General features: G+C 61.3%; 2 protein-coding genes across 6 annotated transcripts in view; both read left to right on the top strand.

Annotated features, from left to right (window-relative positions):
* The first annotated feature begins 6,980 nt into the window (after positions 1-6,980).
* The window catches only part of LOC141936963 (class II histocompatibility antigen, B-L beta chain-like), a 68,945-nt gene continuing 58,926 nt past the window's right edge, over positions 6,981-16,999 (top strand). The window contains exons 1-6 of one of the 3 annotated variants that reach the window (XM_074854398.1): positions 6,981-7,237; positions 7,600-7,869; positions 8,246-8,335; positions 8,515-8,621; positions 8,697-8,720; positions 8,829-8,969. In XM_074854398.1, coding sequence (XP_074710499.1) covers positions 7,006-7,237; positions 7,600-7,869; positions 8,246-8,335; positions 8,515-8,621; positions 8,697-8,720; positions 8,829-8,837 — 732 coding nt within the window. In that variant the 5' untranslated portion in view covers positions 6,981-7,005 and the 3' untranslated portion in view covers positions 8,838-8,969. Of the gene's footprint in view, positions 7,238-7,599; positions 7,870-8,150; positions 8,433-8,514; positions 8,622-8,696; positions 8,721-8,828; positions 8,970-16,999 lie in introns of those variants that run through there. The other 2 variants (XM_074854396.1, XM_074854397.1) reach the window with 2 other exon arrangements.
* Positions 14,927-16,989, top strand: LOC141936966 (class II histocompatibility antigen, B-L beta chain-like). 3 transcript variants are annotated; one of them, XM_074854403.1, is made up of 7 exons: positions 14,934-15,114; positions 15,480-15,535; positions 15,674-15,749; positions 16,031-16,312; positions 16,394-16,500; positions 16,570-16,593; positions 16,730-16,989. In XM_074854403.1, the coding sequence occupies exons 1-7, from the start codon at positions 15,024-15,026 to the stop codon at positions 16,736-16,738; spliced, it is 645 nt and encodes a 214-aa protein (XP_074710504.1). In that variant the 5' UTR covers positions 14,934-15,023; the 3' UTR covers positions 16,739-16,989. The 3 variants fall into 3 exon arrangements, with proteins under 3 accessions (XP_074710502.1, XP_074710503.1, XP_074710504.1); XM_074854401.1 differs by having other exon boundaries at positions 14,927-15,114; positions 15,480-15,749; XM_074854402.1 differs by lacking the exon at positions 16,570-16,593 and having other exon boundaries at positions 14,927-15,114; positions 15,480-15,749.

The raw sequence follows: 16,999 nt of genomic DNA, 5'->3' as shown, positions 1-16,999 counted from the left end.
CAGGGGGTAAATCAGGGCTTTGGAGGTGTAAATTAGAGCCTGAGTGGATAAATCTGGGCCCTGGGGTGGTAAATGGGCGCTCTAAGGGGGGAAATGGGAGCGCTGAGGGGGTAAATCTGAGCTCCAAGGGGCTGAATCTTGGCCCTGAGGAGATAAAGGGAGTCTTGAGGGGCCAAATATGAGCCCCAATGGGGTAAATCTGGGCCCTGAGGGAATAAAGGGAGCGCTGAGAGGGTAAATCTGAGTTCTGAGGAGGTAAATCTGGTCTTGAAGGGGCTAAATCTTGACTATGAGGAGATAAAGGGAGTCCTAAGGGGCTAAATATGAGCCCCAAGGGGGTAAATCTGGGGCCTGAGGGACTAAATCTGGGCTCTGAGGGGATAAAGGGAGCCCTGAGAGGGTAAATCTGAGTTCTGAGGGGGTAAATCTGGGCTTGAAGTGGCTAAATCTGGGCCCTGAGAGGGTAAAGGGAGCCCTGAGGGGCTAAATCTAAGGCTGGGGGGGTAAATCAGGGCCTGAGTGGATAAATCTGGGCCCTGGGGTGGTAAGTGGGAGCACTGAGGGGGTAAATCTGTGCTCCAAGGGTCTGAATCTTGACCCTGAGGAGGTAAAGGGAGTCCTGAGGGGCTAAATATGAGCCCCAAGGGGGTAAATCTGGGTTCTGAGGGGGTAAATATGAGCCCTGGGGTGATAAATAGAAGTTCTGAGGAGGGAAGTGGGAGCTCTGAGGGGGTAAATCTGGGTGCTGAGGGGATAAATCTGGGATCCAAGGGGTTGAATCTTGGCCCTAGGAGATAAAGGGAGTCTTGAGGACCTAAATTTGGGCCTTGAGGGACTAAAGGGGGCCCTGAAAGGGTAAACCTGGGCCTTGAGGGGTTAAAGGGAGCCCTGAGGTGGGAAATTTGGGCCCTGAGGGGGTAAAGGGAGCCCTGAGGTGGGAAACTTGGGCCCTGAGGGGGTAAAGAGAGCTCTGAGGGGCTACATCTGGGCCCTGAGGGGGTAAAGGGTGCTGTGAGGAGGAAATTTTGGGCCCTGAAGGGGTAAAGGGAGCCTGAGAGGGTAAATCTGGGCCCTGAGTGGGTAAATCTTGACCCTGAGGAGATAAAGGGAGTCCTGAGGGGCTAAATATGAGCCCCAAGGGGGTAAATCTGGGTTCTGAGGGGATAAATCTGGGCCCTGAGGGGGTAAATGGAAGCTCTGAGGGGGGAACTGGGAGCTCTGAGGGGCTAAATCTGGGTGCTGAGGGGGCAAATCTGGGATCCAAGGGGTTGAATCGTGGCCCTAGGAGATAAAAGGAGTCTTGAGGGGCTAAATCTGGGCCCTGATGGGGTAAAGGGAGGCATGAGGGGGGAAATCTGGGCCCTGAGGGCATAAAGGTACCCCTGAGGGGGTAAATCTGGGCCCTGAGGGGGTAAATCTGGGCCCTGAGGGGGTAAAGGGTGCTGTGAGGGGGAAATTCTGGGCCCCAAGGGGGTAAAGGGAGCCTTGGGAGGGTAAATCCAAACTTTGAGGGGATAAAGGGAGCCCTGAGGGGGGTAAATCTGGGCCCTGAGGGGGTAAAGGGAGCCCTGAGGGGGTAAATCCAAGGCCGGGGCATAAATTGGGGCTTTGGAGGTGTAAATCAGGGCCTGAGTGGATAAATCTGGGCCCTGGGGTGGTAAATGGAAGCTCTGAGGGGGAAAATGGGAGCGCTGAGGGGGTAAATCTGAGCTCCAAGGGTCTGAATCTTGACCCTGAGGAGATAAAGGGAGTCCTGAGGGGCTAAATATGAGCCCCAAGGGGGTAAATTTGGGCCCTGAGGATATAAATTGGAGCCCTGAGGGGGTAAATCTGGGCCCTGAGGATATAAACTGGAGCCCTGAAAGGGTAAATCAGAGGCCTGAGGGGCTAAATAAGGGCCCTGAGGGGGTAAAGGGAGCCATGAGCAGGAAAGTGTTGTCCCTGAAGTGTCGGGGAAGGCAGCTGCTCTGCCGATAACCTGATTGAAGACGAGTTTGACCTTGACAAGATCCCGGTGTACCCTTGAGATAAGGAAGCTTTGCTTAAAGCAAATAACTTTCAAGTTGCTGCTGACTCCATAGCAGGAGGGAGCAAGCAGGGAGGAATCTGTTAAAGGTTATAAATGAGAATGTTAAAACCAACTTCTTGACAAATTATATTGTAACACTCTGGCACCTGAACTATATAAAAATGCATGCTTTTAGTAATAAAAGAACTAGCCGCTTGTTCACCCATGTGAGTGTGTGTGTGTTGCTTTGTCCGTGTCTACAGCGACACTGAAGGGGTAAAGGGAGTCCTGAGGGGGTAAATCTAAGGCCGGGGGGTAAATCAGGGCCTGAGTGGATAAATCTGGGCCCTGGGGTGGTAAATGGAAGCTCTGAGGGGAGAAATGGGAGCCCTGAGGGGGTAAATCTGGGTCCTGAGGGGATAAAGGGAGCCCTGAGGGGGTAAATCTAAGGCCAGGGGGTAAATCAGGGCTTTGGAGGTGTAAATCAGGGCCTGAGTGGATAAATCTGGGCCCTGGGGTGGTAAATGGGAGTGCTGAGGGGTTAAATCTGAGCTCTGAGGGTCTGAATTTTGACCCTGAGGAGATAAAGGGAGTTCTGAGGGGTTAAATATGAGCCCCAAGGGGGTAAATCTGGGTCCTGAGAGGGTAAATCTGGGCTCTGTGGGGATAAAGGGAGCCCTGAGGGGATAAATCTGGGCCCTGGGGTGATAAATGGAAGTCTGAGGGGGTAAATCTGGGATCTAAGGGGCTGAATCTTGGCCCTGAGGAGATAAAGGGAGCCCTGAAGGGCTGAATATGAGCCCCAAGGGGGTAAATCTGGGCTCAAAGGTGCTAAATCTGGGCCCTGAGGGAGTAAAGGGAGCCCTGAGGTGGGAAATCTGGGCCCTGAGAGGGTAAATCTGGGCATTGAGGGGATAAAGGGAGCCCTGATAGGGTAAATCTGGGCCCTGAGGGGGTAAAAGTGGGCTGTGGGGTGATAAATGGAAGCTCTGAGGGGGGAAATGGGAGCTCTGAGGGGCTAAATCTGGGCCCTGGGGTGGTAAATGGGGTCCTGAGGGTATAAATGGGAACGCTGAGGGGGTAAATCTGGGCTCCACGGGGCTGAATCTTGAGCCTGAGGAGATAAAGAGAATCCTGAGGGGCTAAATATGAGCCCCAATGGTGTAAACCTGGGCTCGAAGGAGCTTAATCTGGACCTGGAGGGAATAAAGGGAGCCCTGAGAGGGTAAATCCAGGCCTTGAGGGGATAAAAGGAGTCCCAAGGGGCTAAATATGAGCCCCAAGGGCGTAAATCTGGGCTTGAAGGAGCTAAATCTGGGCCCTGAGAGAATAAAGGGAGCCCTGAGGGGGTAAATCTGGGCCCTGAGGGGGTAAAGGGAGCCATGAGGGGCTAAATCTGGTCTTGAAGGAGCTAAATCTGGGCCCTGAGGGAATAAAGGGAACCCTGAGGGGGTAAATCTAAGTCTGGGGTGTAAATCAGGGCCTGAGTGGATAAATCTGGGCCCTGGGCTGGTAAATGGAAGCTCTGAGGGGGGAAATGGGAGCCCTGAGGGGGTAAATCTGGGCTCCAAGGGGCTGAATCTTGGCCCTGAGGAGATAAAGGGAGTCCTGAGGGGCTAAATCTGGGCCCTGAGGGGGTAAATCTGGGCCCTGAGGGGATTGAAACAAAGAAATTGCCTCACCAGTCAGAATCCAACGGAACCGTTCAGCAGATATTCTGGATTAGCAGCGCTGGGGATTCTCCACCATAAGGGCTCCCCCGAACTAGCAGGGGACATCAGTTTACACCCCCCGATCAAAGCGATTCATTAGATCTCCTGGAAAGGGGAGTCTGATGATAACGAGTTCCCGGAATTCATTTCCACAGCCCCAGCCTGTGCAGTGACAACAGGTTGAGGGGCTTCGGGGGCCGAGGGATGAAGTCCGTGGTCCTCCCCAGAGCATGCACAGTAAAGCCCAGGTGTCTTCGTCCTAAATCGGCGAGCTCACCCTCCCGAGATTGTATCTCTGTGTCGTTTTGTTCGAGTTCCCCTCATCTGACTTTGCCCAAGTGCCCAGTGAGGGCTTTGAGTCTGTTACCAGTGAGTTCTAGAGGGGGCGTTTTACTTTAGTCCGGCCAAAGAGGCCACGGGAAAACAGCTGAGGAGTTCTTGGGAAACAAACACAAGCACAACTTTCATGTATCACAGTTTAATCAGAAATTCGTTGGTTTGAGCCCTTTTAGGATAAAGGAGTCCTGCGGGGGTAAATCTAGGCCCTGAGGGTATAAATCTGGTCCCTGAGGAGGTAAATCTGACCTCCAAGGGGCTACATCTGGGCACTGAGGGGATAAATGGAGCCCTGAGGGGATAAAGGGAGCCCTGAGGGAGTAAAACTTGGCCCTGAGGGACTAAATCTGGGTCCTGAGGGGATAAAGGGAGCTCTGAGGGGGTAAATCTGGGTCCTGAGGGGGGTAAATGGTAACCTGAGGGGGAAAATCTGGGCTCTGGAGCATGAACCTGGCCCCTGAGGGGTAAATCTGGGCTCTGGAATATACATTTTGGTCCTTGAGGGGTTAAATCTGGGCCCTGAGGGTGTAAATGGGGTCCAAGGGGTGACAAGACCCAGACTTTTGGGTCCCTCCCGTCGCCCCAGATGCCACGATACCACATGGGAGGGGCAGCTGATGCAGATGCCACCAGTGTTGTGGCCTGGAAACAAGGGACACAAGGAGGTAGGTGTTGGGGGGGGGGGATGACACCCATACCTGGATGCCTGGGTCCCTTGTGGGGGGACCCCGGGGGTGGAGGGGGAGGTAGGGGAAAGGGGGGGACACCCACACCCGGATGCCTGGGTCCCTCTGCGGCTGTGGAAAAGGAAGTCAATGGGTTCCTGCACCCAACGCCTGGGTCCCTCGGAGCTGCAATGGCGGCCACACCCGGACACCTGTGTCCCTCCTCTAGGGGTGTGTGACACCCCCCACCCAAAACACTTGGGTCCCTGGAGAGGGTCCTCCACCCCGGACCTGGGGTCAGCCCCAGGACACCTGGATCCCCAGGGTTTGTCCCCTCCTAAGGACCCCTGTGTCCCCCTCCCAAGGACCCCTGTGTCCCCTCCCCAGCACCCCCATGTCCCCTCCATGGACCCCTGTGTCCCTCCTCCAGGACCCCTGTGTCCCCCCCCCGACCCCTGTGTCCCCCCCAGACCCCTGTGTCCCCCCCAGGATGTCCTCCCCCGATGTGGCCTGGGCCAAGGCGGTCTTGGACTGTGCAATGGGGGCACTGGTGGGACTGGCGGAGGCACTGGGGACACCGGGGATGGTGGCAACGGTGCTGGCGGAGGCGAAAGCGGTGCTGGAGGATGCGGAGGAGGCACGGGAGAGGCTGAACACGGTGCTGGTGGAGACGATGGCGGCGGCGGCGCCGTTGATACCGACACCGGGGGTCAATGCCGAAGGTGTATCCGGTGCACTGGAAGCGCTCGCCACCGCCCGCGCTGCCGAACTGGAGCGGGAACTGAGACAGAACCGCCGGCGCCGCCGGGTGCTGCGCGTGATCCGAGACGTCGCCATAGTGCTGATGCTTGTCTGCACCCCCCTGCGTGAGTACAAACTGATATAGACCAGAAGGGACCAGTTCAGACCAGTAAGGAAAACTTTCATGCATCACAGTTTAATCAGAAATTCGTTGCTTTGAGCCTTTTCATTCCCCTTTTTTCTTCCGAGGGTACAGTGCTGGTAGCTCCACCCCTCAGTGCAATGAATTCACTGTCGTGCCCAGCAGTTACACACGGAATTGTCACACAAGTTATTACAATCCTCACAGCTCTCCCCGCGATCAGAACAATTGCTTTAACCGTTTGAAGTTGGGCACCGTGAGGTTGGTTCCACATTTCTTCAAAGCCTAAAGAAGTATCGTCCTTTCACAGAATCATCTCGCTTGGAAAAGACCTTGAAGATCCTTTTCAAGACACCCTGCCTGGGGCTCAGTTGCCCCCTGGGCTCACACCGTGACACCACCAGCGCTGTCACCCCATCGCAGGCGGCCACCAACTCCCTCAGGGACGATTTGCCCTCAGTGACGCCGCGTTGGCTGTCACCAACCACCTCCCGATTCTCCGTGTGCCCCGGCAGTTTCCAGCGGGATCCGCTCCGGGATCTTGATGGGCGCAGAGGTGGGACTGACAGGCCTGGACTTCCCTGGATCTTCTTTTTATATTTTTTTTGAAAACTGGGTGTTATGTTTCCCTGTTTTGCGTCAGCAGGAGCTTCACGGCACTGCCAGGACTTCTCCAATCTGAGGGTGAGAGGCTGAGCCGCTTCACCCCCCAGTTCCCTCAGGCCCCGCGGGTGCGTCTCATCAGGTCCCAGGGACTTGGGCACCCCCCGGTTCCTTCCAGGGCCTTGACCCTGACCTTGTCCTACCGCGGGCGGTTCTTCCTTCTCCCAGGCCTTTCCCTTTGCCCCTCGGGCCGTGTGCCGGCAGCTCTTGCCGCTGGAGACGGAGGCAAAAAAGGGGTTGGGTGCCTCAGCCTCCTCCTCAGCCCGGGTAACCGGGTCTCCCGTTTCCTCGCGCGAGGACCCACGTTTTCCCTGCTCTTCCTGTCCTCCCCGACAGGCCTAGAGAAGATTTTTTTCTGACCCAAGTTAATGGTTGGGGTAGATCATCTTCAAGGTCTTTTCCAACCGAGATGATTCTGTGATTCTGTGCCTCTGGTCCAATAGGAGGGAGCCCCGAGGCTGACTCGGCTGTTCCCGGGCAGAGCAGCAGCTCAGGGCACCCTGCAGAGCAAACAGACAGACGGACGCCCAGGCAGGGTCCCGCGGGGCTTCACCTTTGACCTTGGGCCCTGCACCCCCCTGCAGAGGCTGTTGGGGAGGGGGCACGTTGGGGTCGCCGAGCCCGGGGAGCCCCAGCGCTGCCTGGGGCCGGCAACCGCTGCCTGGGGGCCACTGCTCCAGCGAGGGGACAAGTGTCACGGGGAGCCCTGCGGGGCCCGGCTCTGCCTGGTGACGGGTGATGCTGCCCAGCCTCGCTCCTCACTGGGCCTCACTGGGACTCCCAGTCGCGCACTGGGCAGGAGCGGGGCCATTCCCCGAGCAGGCAGAGTGCGGCTGGCTCGGGGGTCCCCGCACTTGCCCAGCCTCTGCTGTGTCAGCGATGGAGACTGGTCGTGTCCTGGGAGCTGGGGCCTTGCTGGTGGCACTGGTGGTGCTGGGAGCCCACGCGGCTGGTGGCGAGGAGCCCTCGGGTGAGCTCAGAGCCCCGGCACGGGGAGGCTGTTGGTGGGGATGGGCCCCCCCGTGTCCCGGGGGGCTCTGGGGTGGGGGTTGCTGCGTGTGGGGGAGACGCTCCCCCCGCTGCTGCAGCCCAGGAGCAGCCTCTGGGCTCAGCTGTGCCCCGGCTCCCTCCTGCGCCCCCTTCCCCGGGGCTCTGTCCCCCCCAGCTCTCCCCAGTGCCCAGGCTGAGAACTGGCGCCCTGGGGGGCAGGATCCCAGCACCGGCCCTATGGCGGCTGTGGGGCTGTGGGGCCGGCCGGGAGGAGGCTGGGGATGGGGAGGGGGCTCCCTGCTGCCTCCCTGCCCCCCCCGTGATGCCTCCCTGCACACGCAGGGATTTTCCTGGCGATGGGTGAGAGTGAGTGTCAGTACCTCAACGGCACTGAGCGGGTGAGGTATGTGGAGAGGTTCATCTACAACCGGGAGCAGTACGTGCACTTCGACAGTGACGTGGGGCTCTATGTGGCTGACACCCCCCTGGGTGAGCCCACAGCCAAGCACTGGAACAGCCAGCCGGAGAAACTGGAGGACACACAGACTGCAGTGGACACGTTCTGCCGGCACAACTACCAGGTTGGGACCCCCTACATCACGGAGAGGAAAGGTGAGCTCGTGGCCGCGCGTTGCCCCCGGCCGGGCACAAGCCGAGCCCCCGGGCTCGCAGCGGGCAGAGCGTGTCCGTGCCGTGCTGGGGCAGGGCCCCGGGCAGCCCCCAGCAAAGCCCCTGTGCCCTTCCCTGAGGGCGCGAGTCCCTCGGCCCCTCCCTGGGCATGTCCTGCGTGGGGAGCACAGGGCCAGCGCTGGGCCAGGCTGGGGGCAGGCGTGCGGGGCGGCCCCGGGGCTCTGTCCCCAGCCGCGGCCCAGCGCCCTCCCGCTCTCTCCCAGTTGAGCCCAAGGTGAGGGTCGCCCCCGTGCAGTCGAGCTCCCTGCCCCAGACCGACAGGCTGGCTTGCTACGTGACGGGCTTTTACCCGGCGCAGATCGAGGTGAAGTGGTTCCAGAACGGGCGGGAGGAGACGGAGCGCGTGGTGTCCACGGACGTGATCCCCAACGGAGACTGGACCTACCAGGTGCTGGTGATGCTGGAAACCACCCCGCAGCGCGGGGACACCTACACGTGCCAGGTGGAGCACGTCAGCCTGCAGCACCCCGTCAGCCAGTGCTGGGGTAAGGGCCTGCGCGGCCCCTGGGGCGGGTGGGGAGGGGGCCGGGCCCCCCCAGCCCTGACCCCCTGCTCTGGGCCCCGCAGAACTGCAGTTGGACGGCGCCCGCAGCAAGATGCTGACGGGGGTGGGGGGCTTCGTGCTGGGGCTCATCTTCCTGGTGCTGGGGCTCGGCCTCTACGTGCGCAAGAAGGTTAGTGGGGGACACTGGGGGGGTGGTCCCAGGGTGTCTCCCGCATCCCGCTGACCTGGTCTCTCTGTGTTTCAGGGCGCCCCGTTCCCCAGGCTGCAGGTACCGTCCGTCCCACCCCGCCCTGCTTCCCGCTCCCTGTGTGGGCCGGGGTCTCCCCCGTGCCCGGGGGCAGCACGTCCCCGCGCTCACCCCCTCTTCTCCCCACAGGGCTCCTGAGCGACCTCCTGCCCCTGCGGCTCCGCTGCGCTGCTGCCTGTCCTCTGCCCCCCCGCGTCACCTCTGCCTCGCACTGCCCTGGCCCAGAGCCCACCAGCCCCGAGCTCAGCCCCGGAGTCCCCCCCTCACCCCCTGCCTCCCTCCCTGGCTCCCAGCTTGGCTGTCGCTGCTCTGCAGTCCTGGGGTCCCCAGGGCCCCCCCACAGTGGCCCTCGGCCGCTCCGGCTCTGCCTAATAAAGTGTCCCGGGAGCCGCTGTCCCTGGTCCTCTGTGGACAGGGGGGCAGGGGGGGCACTCCCTTCCCCGGGCCCGGGTGGCCGAGATGAGGCTCCGTGTCCTCAGTGGGATGGGGGGGGGACACACACTGCGGGGGGTGGCAACACCCGGTATCGTCCCACCGCTTGCAGTCTGGCCAGGGTTGGGGACGGTGCCAAGGGCTCGCGTGTCCCCTCACCTGCTCTGGTCAGTGGCTCCGTGTCCCCCTCCCGTTGCCTGACCCCGCTGGTGGAGGCGGGAGCAGGGAGCAGAGCTCTGGGGTAGGAGGTTTTGGGGGGTCACCCCGTCCAGCGCCAACGCTGATGGCCACTGCCATCCGTCCTGTAGTGCCCTGTCACGGGATGCTGCCCAGCACCCCGACACGCACCCAGCACCCCCTGCCAGGACCCATGTGTCCTGCCCCCCCCCTGCCGCTGCTGCCCCCCCAGAGCCCTCCCGCAGCCCCTACAGCCCCAGGAGCCCCCCCAGCTGCCCTGTTCCCAACCACCCCGTGTCCCCAGGATGAGCAGGGTGTGGGTGAGGCGGTGACAGAGAGACCGGGTGGTGCCAGGCTGTCCCCAAGCACCTTTCCTGCTGCTGGAAGCACCCCAGAGCCCGGGAAGGCAGCGCCCCGCTCAGCGGGTGCCTGTGGGGCTGGGCAAGGGGGCAGCGGGGGGGTGGAGTGGGGCTGGGGGGCACACTGGGCTCTGCCCCCACCTCCCGAGAGGCCCCGCTGGCTGCAGGTGCTGTTCATCTTCATGGCCTTGGTGATGAGGATGGTGCCCACAATGATGATGACGATGCCCATGGCCAGGCCCAGGGTCACCCCGGGGTCTTAGTGGTCTCAGGGGCAGAGAGGAGCCCCTGGGGCTTTGCGAGGGGACAGGGGGTGTGAGGACAGGGCGCTGAGCCCCCCCTGACAGAATCACAGAATCGTCTAGGTTGGAAAAGACCTTGAAGCTCCTCCAGCCCCACCATGAACCTCGCCCTGACCGTTCCCAACTCCACCAGATCCCTCAGCGCTGGGTCAACGCGACTCTTCAACCCCTCCAGGGATGGGGACTCCCCCCCTGCCCTGGGCAGCCCATTCCAACGCCCAACAGCCCCTTCTGCAAAGAAATCCTTCCTAAGAGCCAGTCTGACCCTGCCCTGGCGCAGCTTGAGGCCATTCCCTCTTGGCCTGCCGCTGGGTCCTTGGCTCAAGAGACTCATCCCCCCTCTCTGCACCCTCCTTTCAGGGAGTTGCAGAGGGCCAGGAGGTCTCCCCTCAGCCTCCTCTTCTCCAGACTAAACCCCCCCAGTTCCCTCAGCCGCTCCCCATCAGACCTGTGCTCCAGACCCTGCACCAGCTCCGTTGCCCTTCTCTGGACACGCTCGAGTCATTCAATGGCCTTTTTGGGGTGAGGGGCCCAAAACTGAACCCACTCATTGAGGGGCGGCCTCACCAGGGGTCAGATCCCTTCCCTGTCCCTGCTGGCCATGCTGGTGCTGGTACAAGCCAGGATGCCATTGGCCTTCTTGGCCACCTGGGCACACTGCTGGCTCGTTATCGATCACCCCCCAGGTCCCTCTCTGACTGGCAGCTCTCCAGCCTTAGCCACGCAGGGGGTTGTTGTGGCCCAACGGCAGGACCTGGCACTTGGCCTTAGTAAAACTCCCCCGGCTGGCCTCAGCCCATAGCTCCAGCCTGGCCAAATCCCTCTGCAGAGCCTCCCTACCCTCGAGCAGATCAACACTCCCACCCAAGTTGGTGTCAACTGCAAACTGACTGAGGGGGCACTCGATCCCCTCGTCCAGATCATCAATAAAGATGTTAAACAGGAGTGGCCCCAAAACCCAGCCCTGGGGGACACCCCTCGTGACCGGCCGCCAACTGGATTTAACTCCGTTCCCCACAACTCTTTGGGCCCGGCCATCAGCCAGTTTTTTACCCAGCAAAGTGTTTGCCCACCCGAGCCACGAGCAGCCAGTTTTGCCAGGAGAATGCTGTGGGAAACGGTGTCAAAGGCCTCACTGAAGTCAAGGTAGACAACATCCACAGCCTTTCCCTCACCCAATGAGCAGGTCGCCCTGTCCTAGAAGGAGATCAGGTTTGTCAGGCAGGACCTGCCTTTCATAAACCCGCTGACTGGGCCTGATCCCCTGGTTGTCCATTATATGACTTTCAATGGCACCCGAGATGACCTGCTCCATGACCTTCCCTGGCACCGAGGTCACACTGACAGCTCTATAGTTTCCTGGATCCTCCTTCCTGCCTCTCTTGTAGATGGGTGTCACGTCTGCCACCCTCCAGTCCAATGGGACCTCCCCAGTCAGCCATGACTTCAGGTAAATCATGGACAGCGGCTTGGCGAGCACATCTGCCAACTCCCTCAGCACCCTTGGGTGTAACCCATCCGGTCCCACAGACCTGTGTGCATCCAAGTGGTGTAGCAGGTCTCTGACCACCTCCTCTTCAACTGTGCTGGCCTCAGTCTGCTTCCCCTCCCCATCTCCCAGCTCACGAGGCTGGGTGTCCAGGGAACAGCCAGTTCCAGGGCTAAAGACTGAGGCAAAGTAGGTGTTGAGCTCCTCAGCCTTTTCCCTAATTCTCCTTTTGCTGTTAACGATTTTATAGAAACATTTTTTATTATCCTTAACATCCTTAACAACTGTTATTATCCTTAACAGTTGAGCTGTAGCTGTGCTTTGGCTCTCCTAACGCTCTCCCTGCATAACTTCACTACATCTTTATAGTCTTCATGAGAGGCCTCGCCCCTCTTCCAAAGGTCACAGATTCTCCTTTTGTTCCGGAGATGCAGCCAAAGGTCCCTGTTTAGCCAGGCCGGTCTCCTTCCCCGCCTGCTCGTTATCCGGCACACGGGAACAGCCCGCTCCTGTGCCTTTAAGACTTCGCTCTTGAAGGATGTCCAGCCTTCCTGGACTCCCATACCCTTCAGGGCAGCCTCCCAAAGCATTTTGTCAATCAGCCTTTTGAACAGGTCAAAGTCTGCCCTGCGGAAGTCTAAGGTGGCAGTTTTACTGACCCCTCTCTTTGTTTCTCCTCAATCATCTCATGATCACTGCACCCCAGACGGCCTCCAACCTTTACCTCCCCCACAAGCTCTTCCCTGATCACAAGCAGCAGGTCCAGGAGGGCACCTCCCCTGGTCGGTTCACTCACCAGCTGTGTGAGGAAGTTATCCTCCACACGTTCCCGGAACCTTCTAGATTGTTCCCTCTCTGCTGTGTGTGATCCCAGCAGATACCTGGGAGGTTAAAGTCCCCCACAAGAACAACAGCAAGTGACCGCGAGATTTCTCCCAACTGTTTGTAGAAAGCTTCATCCCCCTCACTGCTTTGGGTGGGGGGTCTATAGCAGACTCCCACAGCAGGATCTGCTTTGTTGGCCCTTAACCTGATCCACACACCCTCCACCCCGTTATCACTGTACTTGATTTCTGAGCTCTCATACATTCTCTTACATACAGGGCCACTCCACCACCTCTCCTTCCCTGTCTGTCCCTCCTGAAGAGCTTGTAGCCATCGACTGCAGCACTGCAGTCATGTGAGGCATCCCACCACGTGTCTGTTATAGCTGCTATGTCATAGTTCTCGTGCTGCATCATGGCCTCGTCACCGTCTCCACACGGACACGGAGCCCTTGGGCACAGCTCTTGGAGTGCCACCACCCAGCCAATCCCTCCCCCCGAGTGCTCCAGCCGGCAAATCCTCCTCTCTCTGCTCTAGAGACAAGGATGTCGGGCGGGACAGGGGCAGAACTTTGCACCAGCCCAGGCAGGTGACGGCAGCGGCTCTTCCCTTCCCCACATGTGCTGGGTTGTGTGTGCTGGGGTGTTTGGTAGCCGTGGAGGGGGCTACGGCTGTGGCCCCTGTGAGAAGCTGCTCCAAGCTCCCCCAGCTCCAAGTCAGAGTCTCCTCTGGCCAAGGCCGGGACGATGAGCGATGGCGGCTGTGCCTCTGCAATAACGTATTTAAGAAGGGAAAGCTGAGGGGGGATTTGGGGGCACATTGAGGAGGAGTTGGGAGGAGAACAGCTCTGCGAAGCCAAAGGTCAGCGGGAGGAAGGAGGAGGAAGGGGGCAGGTGCCAGTGCAGAGCTCCCCTGTATCCCTGGTGAGATGACAAGGCCCTCCCCCTGCTCCCATGGGGGTCAGCGGGGGAGCAGGAACCCACCTGTGGCCTGGGGGGGACCCGTGGGCTCTGAGGGGAGAAGCCGCCCACGCTGGTGTAGTTCAGCACTGGGAGGCGTGACACCGGGAGGGAGGGACCCACGGCGGAACATCTTGAGGGAGATGAATCCCATGGGGGGGACTTGTGATGGAGAGAGTCTGTGGAGCAGATGGGAAGCACGTGGAGTGGGGGGGAAATGGGGAGGAGTCCTCCCTCTGAGGAGGAAACAGTGGCAGATTGACTGCACCCCCCATCCCCTGTCCCTGTGCCATGGGGAGAGGAGGGAGAGAGATGGGGCCCAAGCTGAGGCCGGGAAGGAGGGAGGGGTGTGGGAAGGTGGGGAGGGGGTTTAAGCTGTGGTACCGTCCCTCCCTGTGCCCTCCTGCCTGTCCAGTGTCGGTTTTGTTAGTGTTTGAATTAAAGTGCTGGTCTTGTTTTCTTCCCCTGAGGAGTCGCCTTTTGCCTGGGGCCGTTAAGGGGGGAGGGAGCCCTCTCTGTCCTTATCTCCATTCCAGAGACTTTTGGGTCATTCTTCTCCTTCCCAGCGCTGGGGGAAGGGCCCAGTGACTGCCTTCCTGGGACTCAGTTGCTCCCTGGGCTCACACTGTGACACCACCAGTGCTGTCACCCCATCGCAGGCGGCCACCAACTCGCTCAGGGACGATTTGCCCTCAGTGACGCCGCGTTGGCTGTCACCAACCACCTCCTGGTTCTCCGTGTGCCCCGGCAGTTTCCAGCGGGATCCGCTCCGGGATCTTGATGGTCGCAGAGGTGGGACTGACAGGCCTGGACTTCCCTGGATTTTCTTTTTTATTTTTCTTTTTTTGAAAATCGGGGGTTACGTTTCCCCGTTTCCCATCAGCGGGAGCTTCACAGCACTGCCAGGACTTCTCCAATCTGAGGGTGAGAGGCTGAGCCGCTTCACCCCCCAGTTCCCTCAGGCCCCGCGGGTGCGTCTCATCAGGTCCCACGGACTTGGGCACCCCCCAGTTCCTTCCAGGGCCTTGACCGTGACCTTGTCCTACCGCGGGTGGTTCTTCCTTCTCCCAGGCCTTTCCCTTTGCCCCTCGGGCCGTGTGCCCGCAGCTCTTGCCGCTGGAGACGGAGGCAAAAAAGGGGTTGGGTGCCTCAGCCTCCTCCTCAGCCCGGGTAACCGGGTCTCCCATTTACTCCAGCAAGCGCCCACGTTTTCCCTGCTCTTCCTCTGCTCCACGATAGACCAAGAGAAGATTTTCTTTAGACCCCAGTTAATGGTTGGGGTAGATCATCTTCAAGGTCTTTTCCAACCGAGATGATTCTGTGATTCTGTGCCTCTGACCCAATAGGAGGGAGCCCCGAGGCTGACTCGGCTGTTCCCGGGCAGAGCAGCAGCTCAGGGCACCCTGCAGAGCAAACAGACAGACGGACGCCCAGGCAGGGTCCCGCGGGGCTTCACCTTTGACCTTGGGCCCTGCACCCCCCTGCAGAGGCTGTTGGGGAGGGGGCACGTTGGGGTCGCCGAGCCCGGGGAGCCGCAGCGCTGCCTGGGGCCGGCAACCGCTGCCTGGGGGCCACTGCTCCAGCGAGGGACAAGTGTCGGGGGGAGCCCTGCGGGGCCCGGCTCTGCCTGGTGATGGGTGATGCTGCCCAGCCTCGCTCCTCACTGGGCCTCACTGGGACTCCCAGTCGCGCACTGGGCAGGAGCGGGGCCATTCCCCGAGCGGGCAGAGTGCGGCTGGCTCGGGGGTCCCCGCACTTGCCCAGCCTCTGCTGTGTCAGCGATGGAGACTGGTCGTGTCCTGGGAGCTGGGGCCGTGCTGGTGGCACTGGTGGTGCTGGGAGCCCACGCGGCTGGTGGCGAGGAGCCCTCGGGTGAGCTCAGAGCCCCGGCACGGGGAGGCTGTTGGTGGGGATGGGCCCCCCCGTGTCCTGGGGGGCTCTGGGGTGGGGGGTGCTGCATGTGGGGGAGACGCTCCCCCCGCTGCTGCAGCCCAGGAGCAGCCTCCGGGCTCAGCTGTGCCCCGGCTCCCTCCTGCCCCCCCTTCCCCGGGGCTCTGTCCCCCCCAGCTCTCCCCGGTGCCCAGGCTTAGAACTGGCGCCCTGGGGCCAGGATCCCAGCGCCAGCCCTATGTTGGCCGTGGGGCTGTGGGGCCTGCCGGGAGGAGGCTGGGGATGGGGAGGGGGCTCCCTGGTGCCTCTCTGCCCCCCACCCCGTGACGGCCTCACTGCCCACACAGGGGTTTTCCTGGAGATGTATGAGGAAGAGTGTCAGTACCTCAACGGCACCGAGCAGGTGAGGCTTGTGGGGAGGTGGATCTACAACCGGGAACAGTTTCTGCACTTCGACAGCGACCTGGGGCTCTATGTGGCCGACACCCCCCTGGGTGAGCCCACAGCCCAGTACTTCAACAGCCATCCGGAATTACTGCAGATTGTACAGGCTGACATTGAGAGGTTCTGCCGGTACAACTACCAGGGTTTTACCCCCTACATCACGGAGAGGAAAGGTGAGCGTGTGGCTGCGCATTGCCCCCAGCCGGGCACAAGCCGAGCCCCCGGGCTTGCAGCGGGCAGAGCGTGTCCGTGCCGTGCTGGGGCAGGGCCCCGGGCAGCCCCCAGCAAAGTCCCTGCGCCCTTCCCTGGGGGCGCGAGTCCCTCGGCCCCTCCCTGGGCACGTCCTGCGTGGGGAGCACAGGGCCAGCGCTGGGCCAGGCTGGGGGCAGGCGTGCGGGGCGGCCCCGGGGCTCTGTCCCCAGCCGCGGCCCAGCGCCCTCCCGCTCTCTCCCAGTTGAGCCCAAGGTGAGGGTCGCCCCCGTGCAGTCGAGCTCCCTGCCCCAGACCGACAGGCTGGCTTGCTACGTGACGGGCTTTTACCCGGCGCAGATCGAGGTGAAGTGGTTCCAGAACGGGCGGGAGGAGACGGAGCGCGTGGTGTCCACGGACGTGATCCCCAACGGAGACTGGACCTACCAGGTGCTGGTGATGCTGGAAACCACCCCGCAGCGCGGGGACACCTACACGTGCCAGGTGGAGCACGTCAGCCTGCAGCACCCCGTCAGCCAGCGCTGGGGTAAGGCCCTGCGCGGCCCCTGGGGCGGGTGGGGAGGGGGCCGGCCCCCCCAGCCCTGACCCCCTGCTCTGGGCCCCGCAGAGCTGCAGTCGGACGGCGCCCGCAGCAAGATGCTGACGGGGGTGTGGGGCTTTGTGCTGGGGCTCATCTTCCTGACGCTGGGACTCGGCCTCTACGTGCGCAAGAAGGTGAGTGGGGGGACACTGAGGGGGTGGCCCCAGGGCGTCTCGTGCTGACCTGGTCTCTCTGTGTTTCAGGGCGCCCTGTTCCGTGGGCTGCAGGTACCCTCTGTCCCCCCCTGCCCCGCTCCCTGTGCTCCCTGCATGGGCCGGGGTCCCCCCCGTGCCCGGGGGCAGCGTGTCCAGCTGGAAAGTGTCCCCCGCTGTCTCCGGGGCTCACCCCCTCTTCTCCCCACAGGGTTCCTGAGTGACCTCCTGCCCCCGCGGCTCCGCTGCGCCGCTGCCTGTCCTCTGCCCCACCACGTCACCTCTGCCTCGCACCGCCCTGGCCTGGAGTCCCCCGGCCCCGTGCTCATTCCCGGGGTCCCCCCCTCACCCCCTCCCTCCGTCCCTGGCTCCCAGCTTGGCTGTCGCTGCTCTGCAGTCCCGGGGTCCCCAGGGCCCCCCCACGGTGGCCTTCGGGTGCTCTGGCTCTGCCTAATAAAGTGTCCCAGGAGCCCCCGTCCCT

This window comes from Strix uralensis, chromosome 35 (assembly GCF_047716275.1).
Source record: "Strix uralensis isolate ZFMK-TIS-50842 chromosome 35, bStrUra1, whole genome shotgun sequence".
Taxonomy (NCBI): domain Eukaryota; kingdom Metazoa; phylum Chordata; class Aves; order Strigiformes; family Strigidae; genus Strix; species Strix uralensis.
The sequence above is the reverse complement of the archived record's forward strand: the minus strand, read 5'-3'. Positions and strand labels throughout refer to the sequence as shown.

Excerpts from the sequence above, each read along its gene's own strand:
- LOC141936966 (XM_074854401.1), top strand. The coding sequence starts at position 15,024 with ATGGAGACTGGTCGTGTCCTGGGAGCTGGGGCCGTGCTGGTGGCACTG. Across the intron at positions 15,750-16,030 it reads CTACATCACGGAGAGGAAAG|TTGAGCCCAAGGTGAGGGTC; the intron begins GTGAGCGTGTGG and ends GCTCTCTCCCAG. Across the intron at positions 16,501-16,569 it reads GCCTCTACGTGCGCAAGAAG|GGCGCCCTGTTCCGTGGGCT; the intron begins GTGAGTGGGGGG and ends TCTGTGTTTCAG.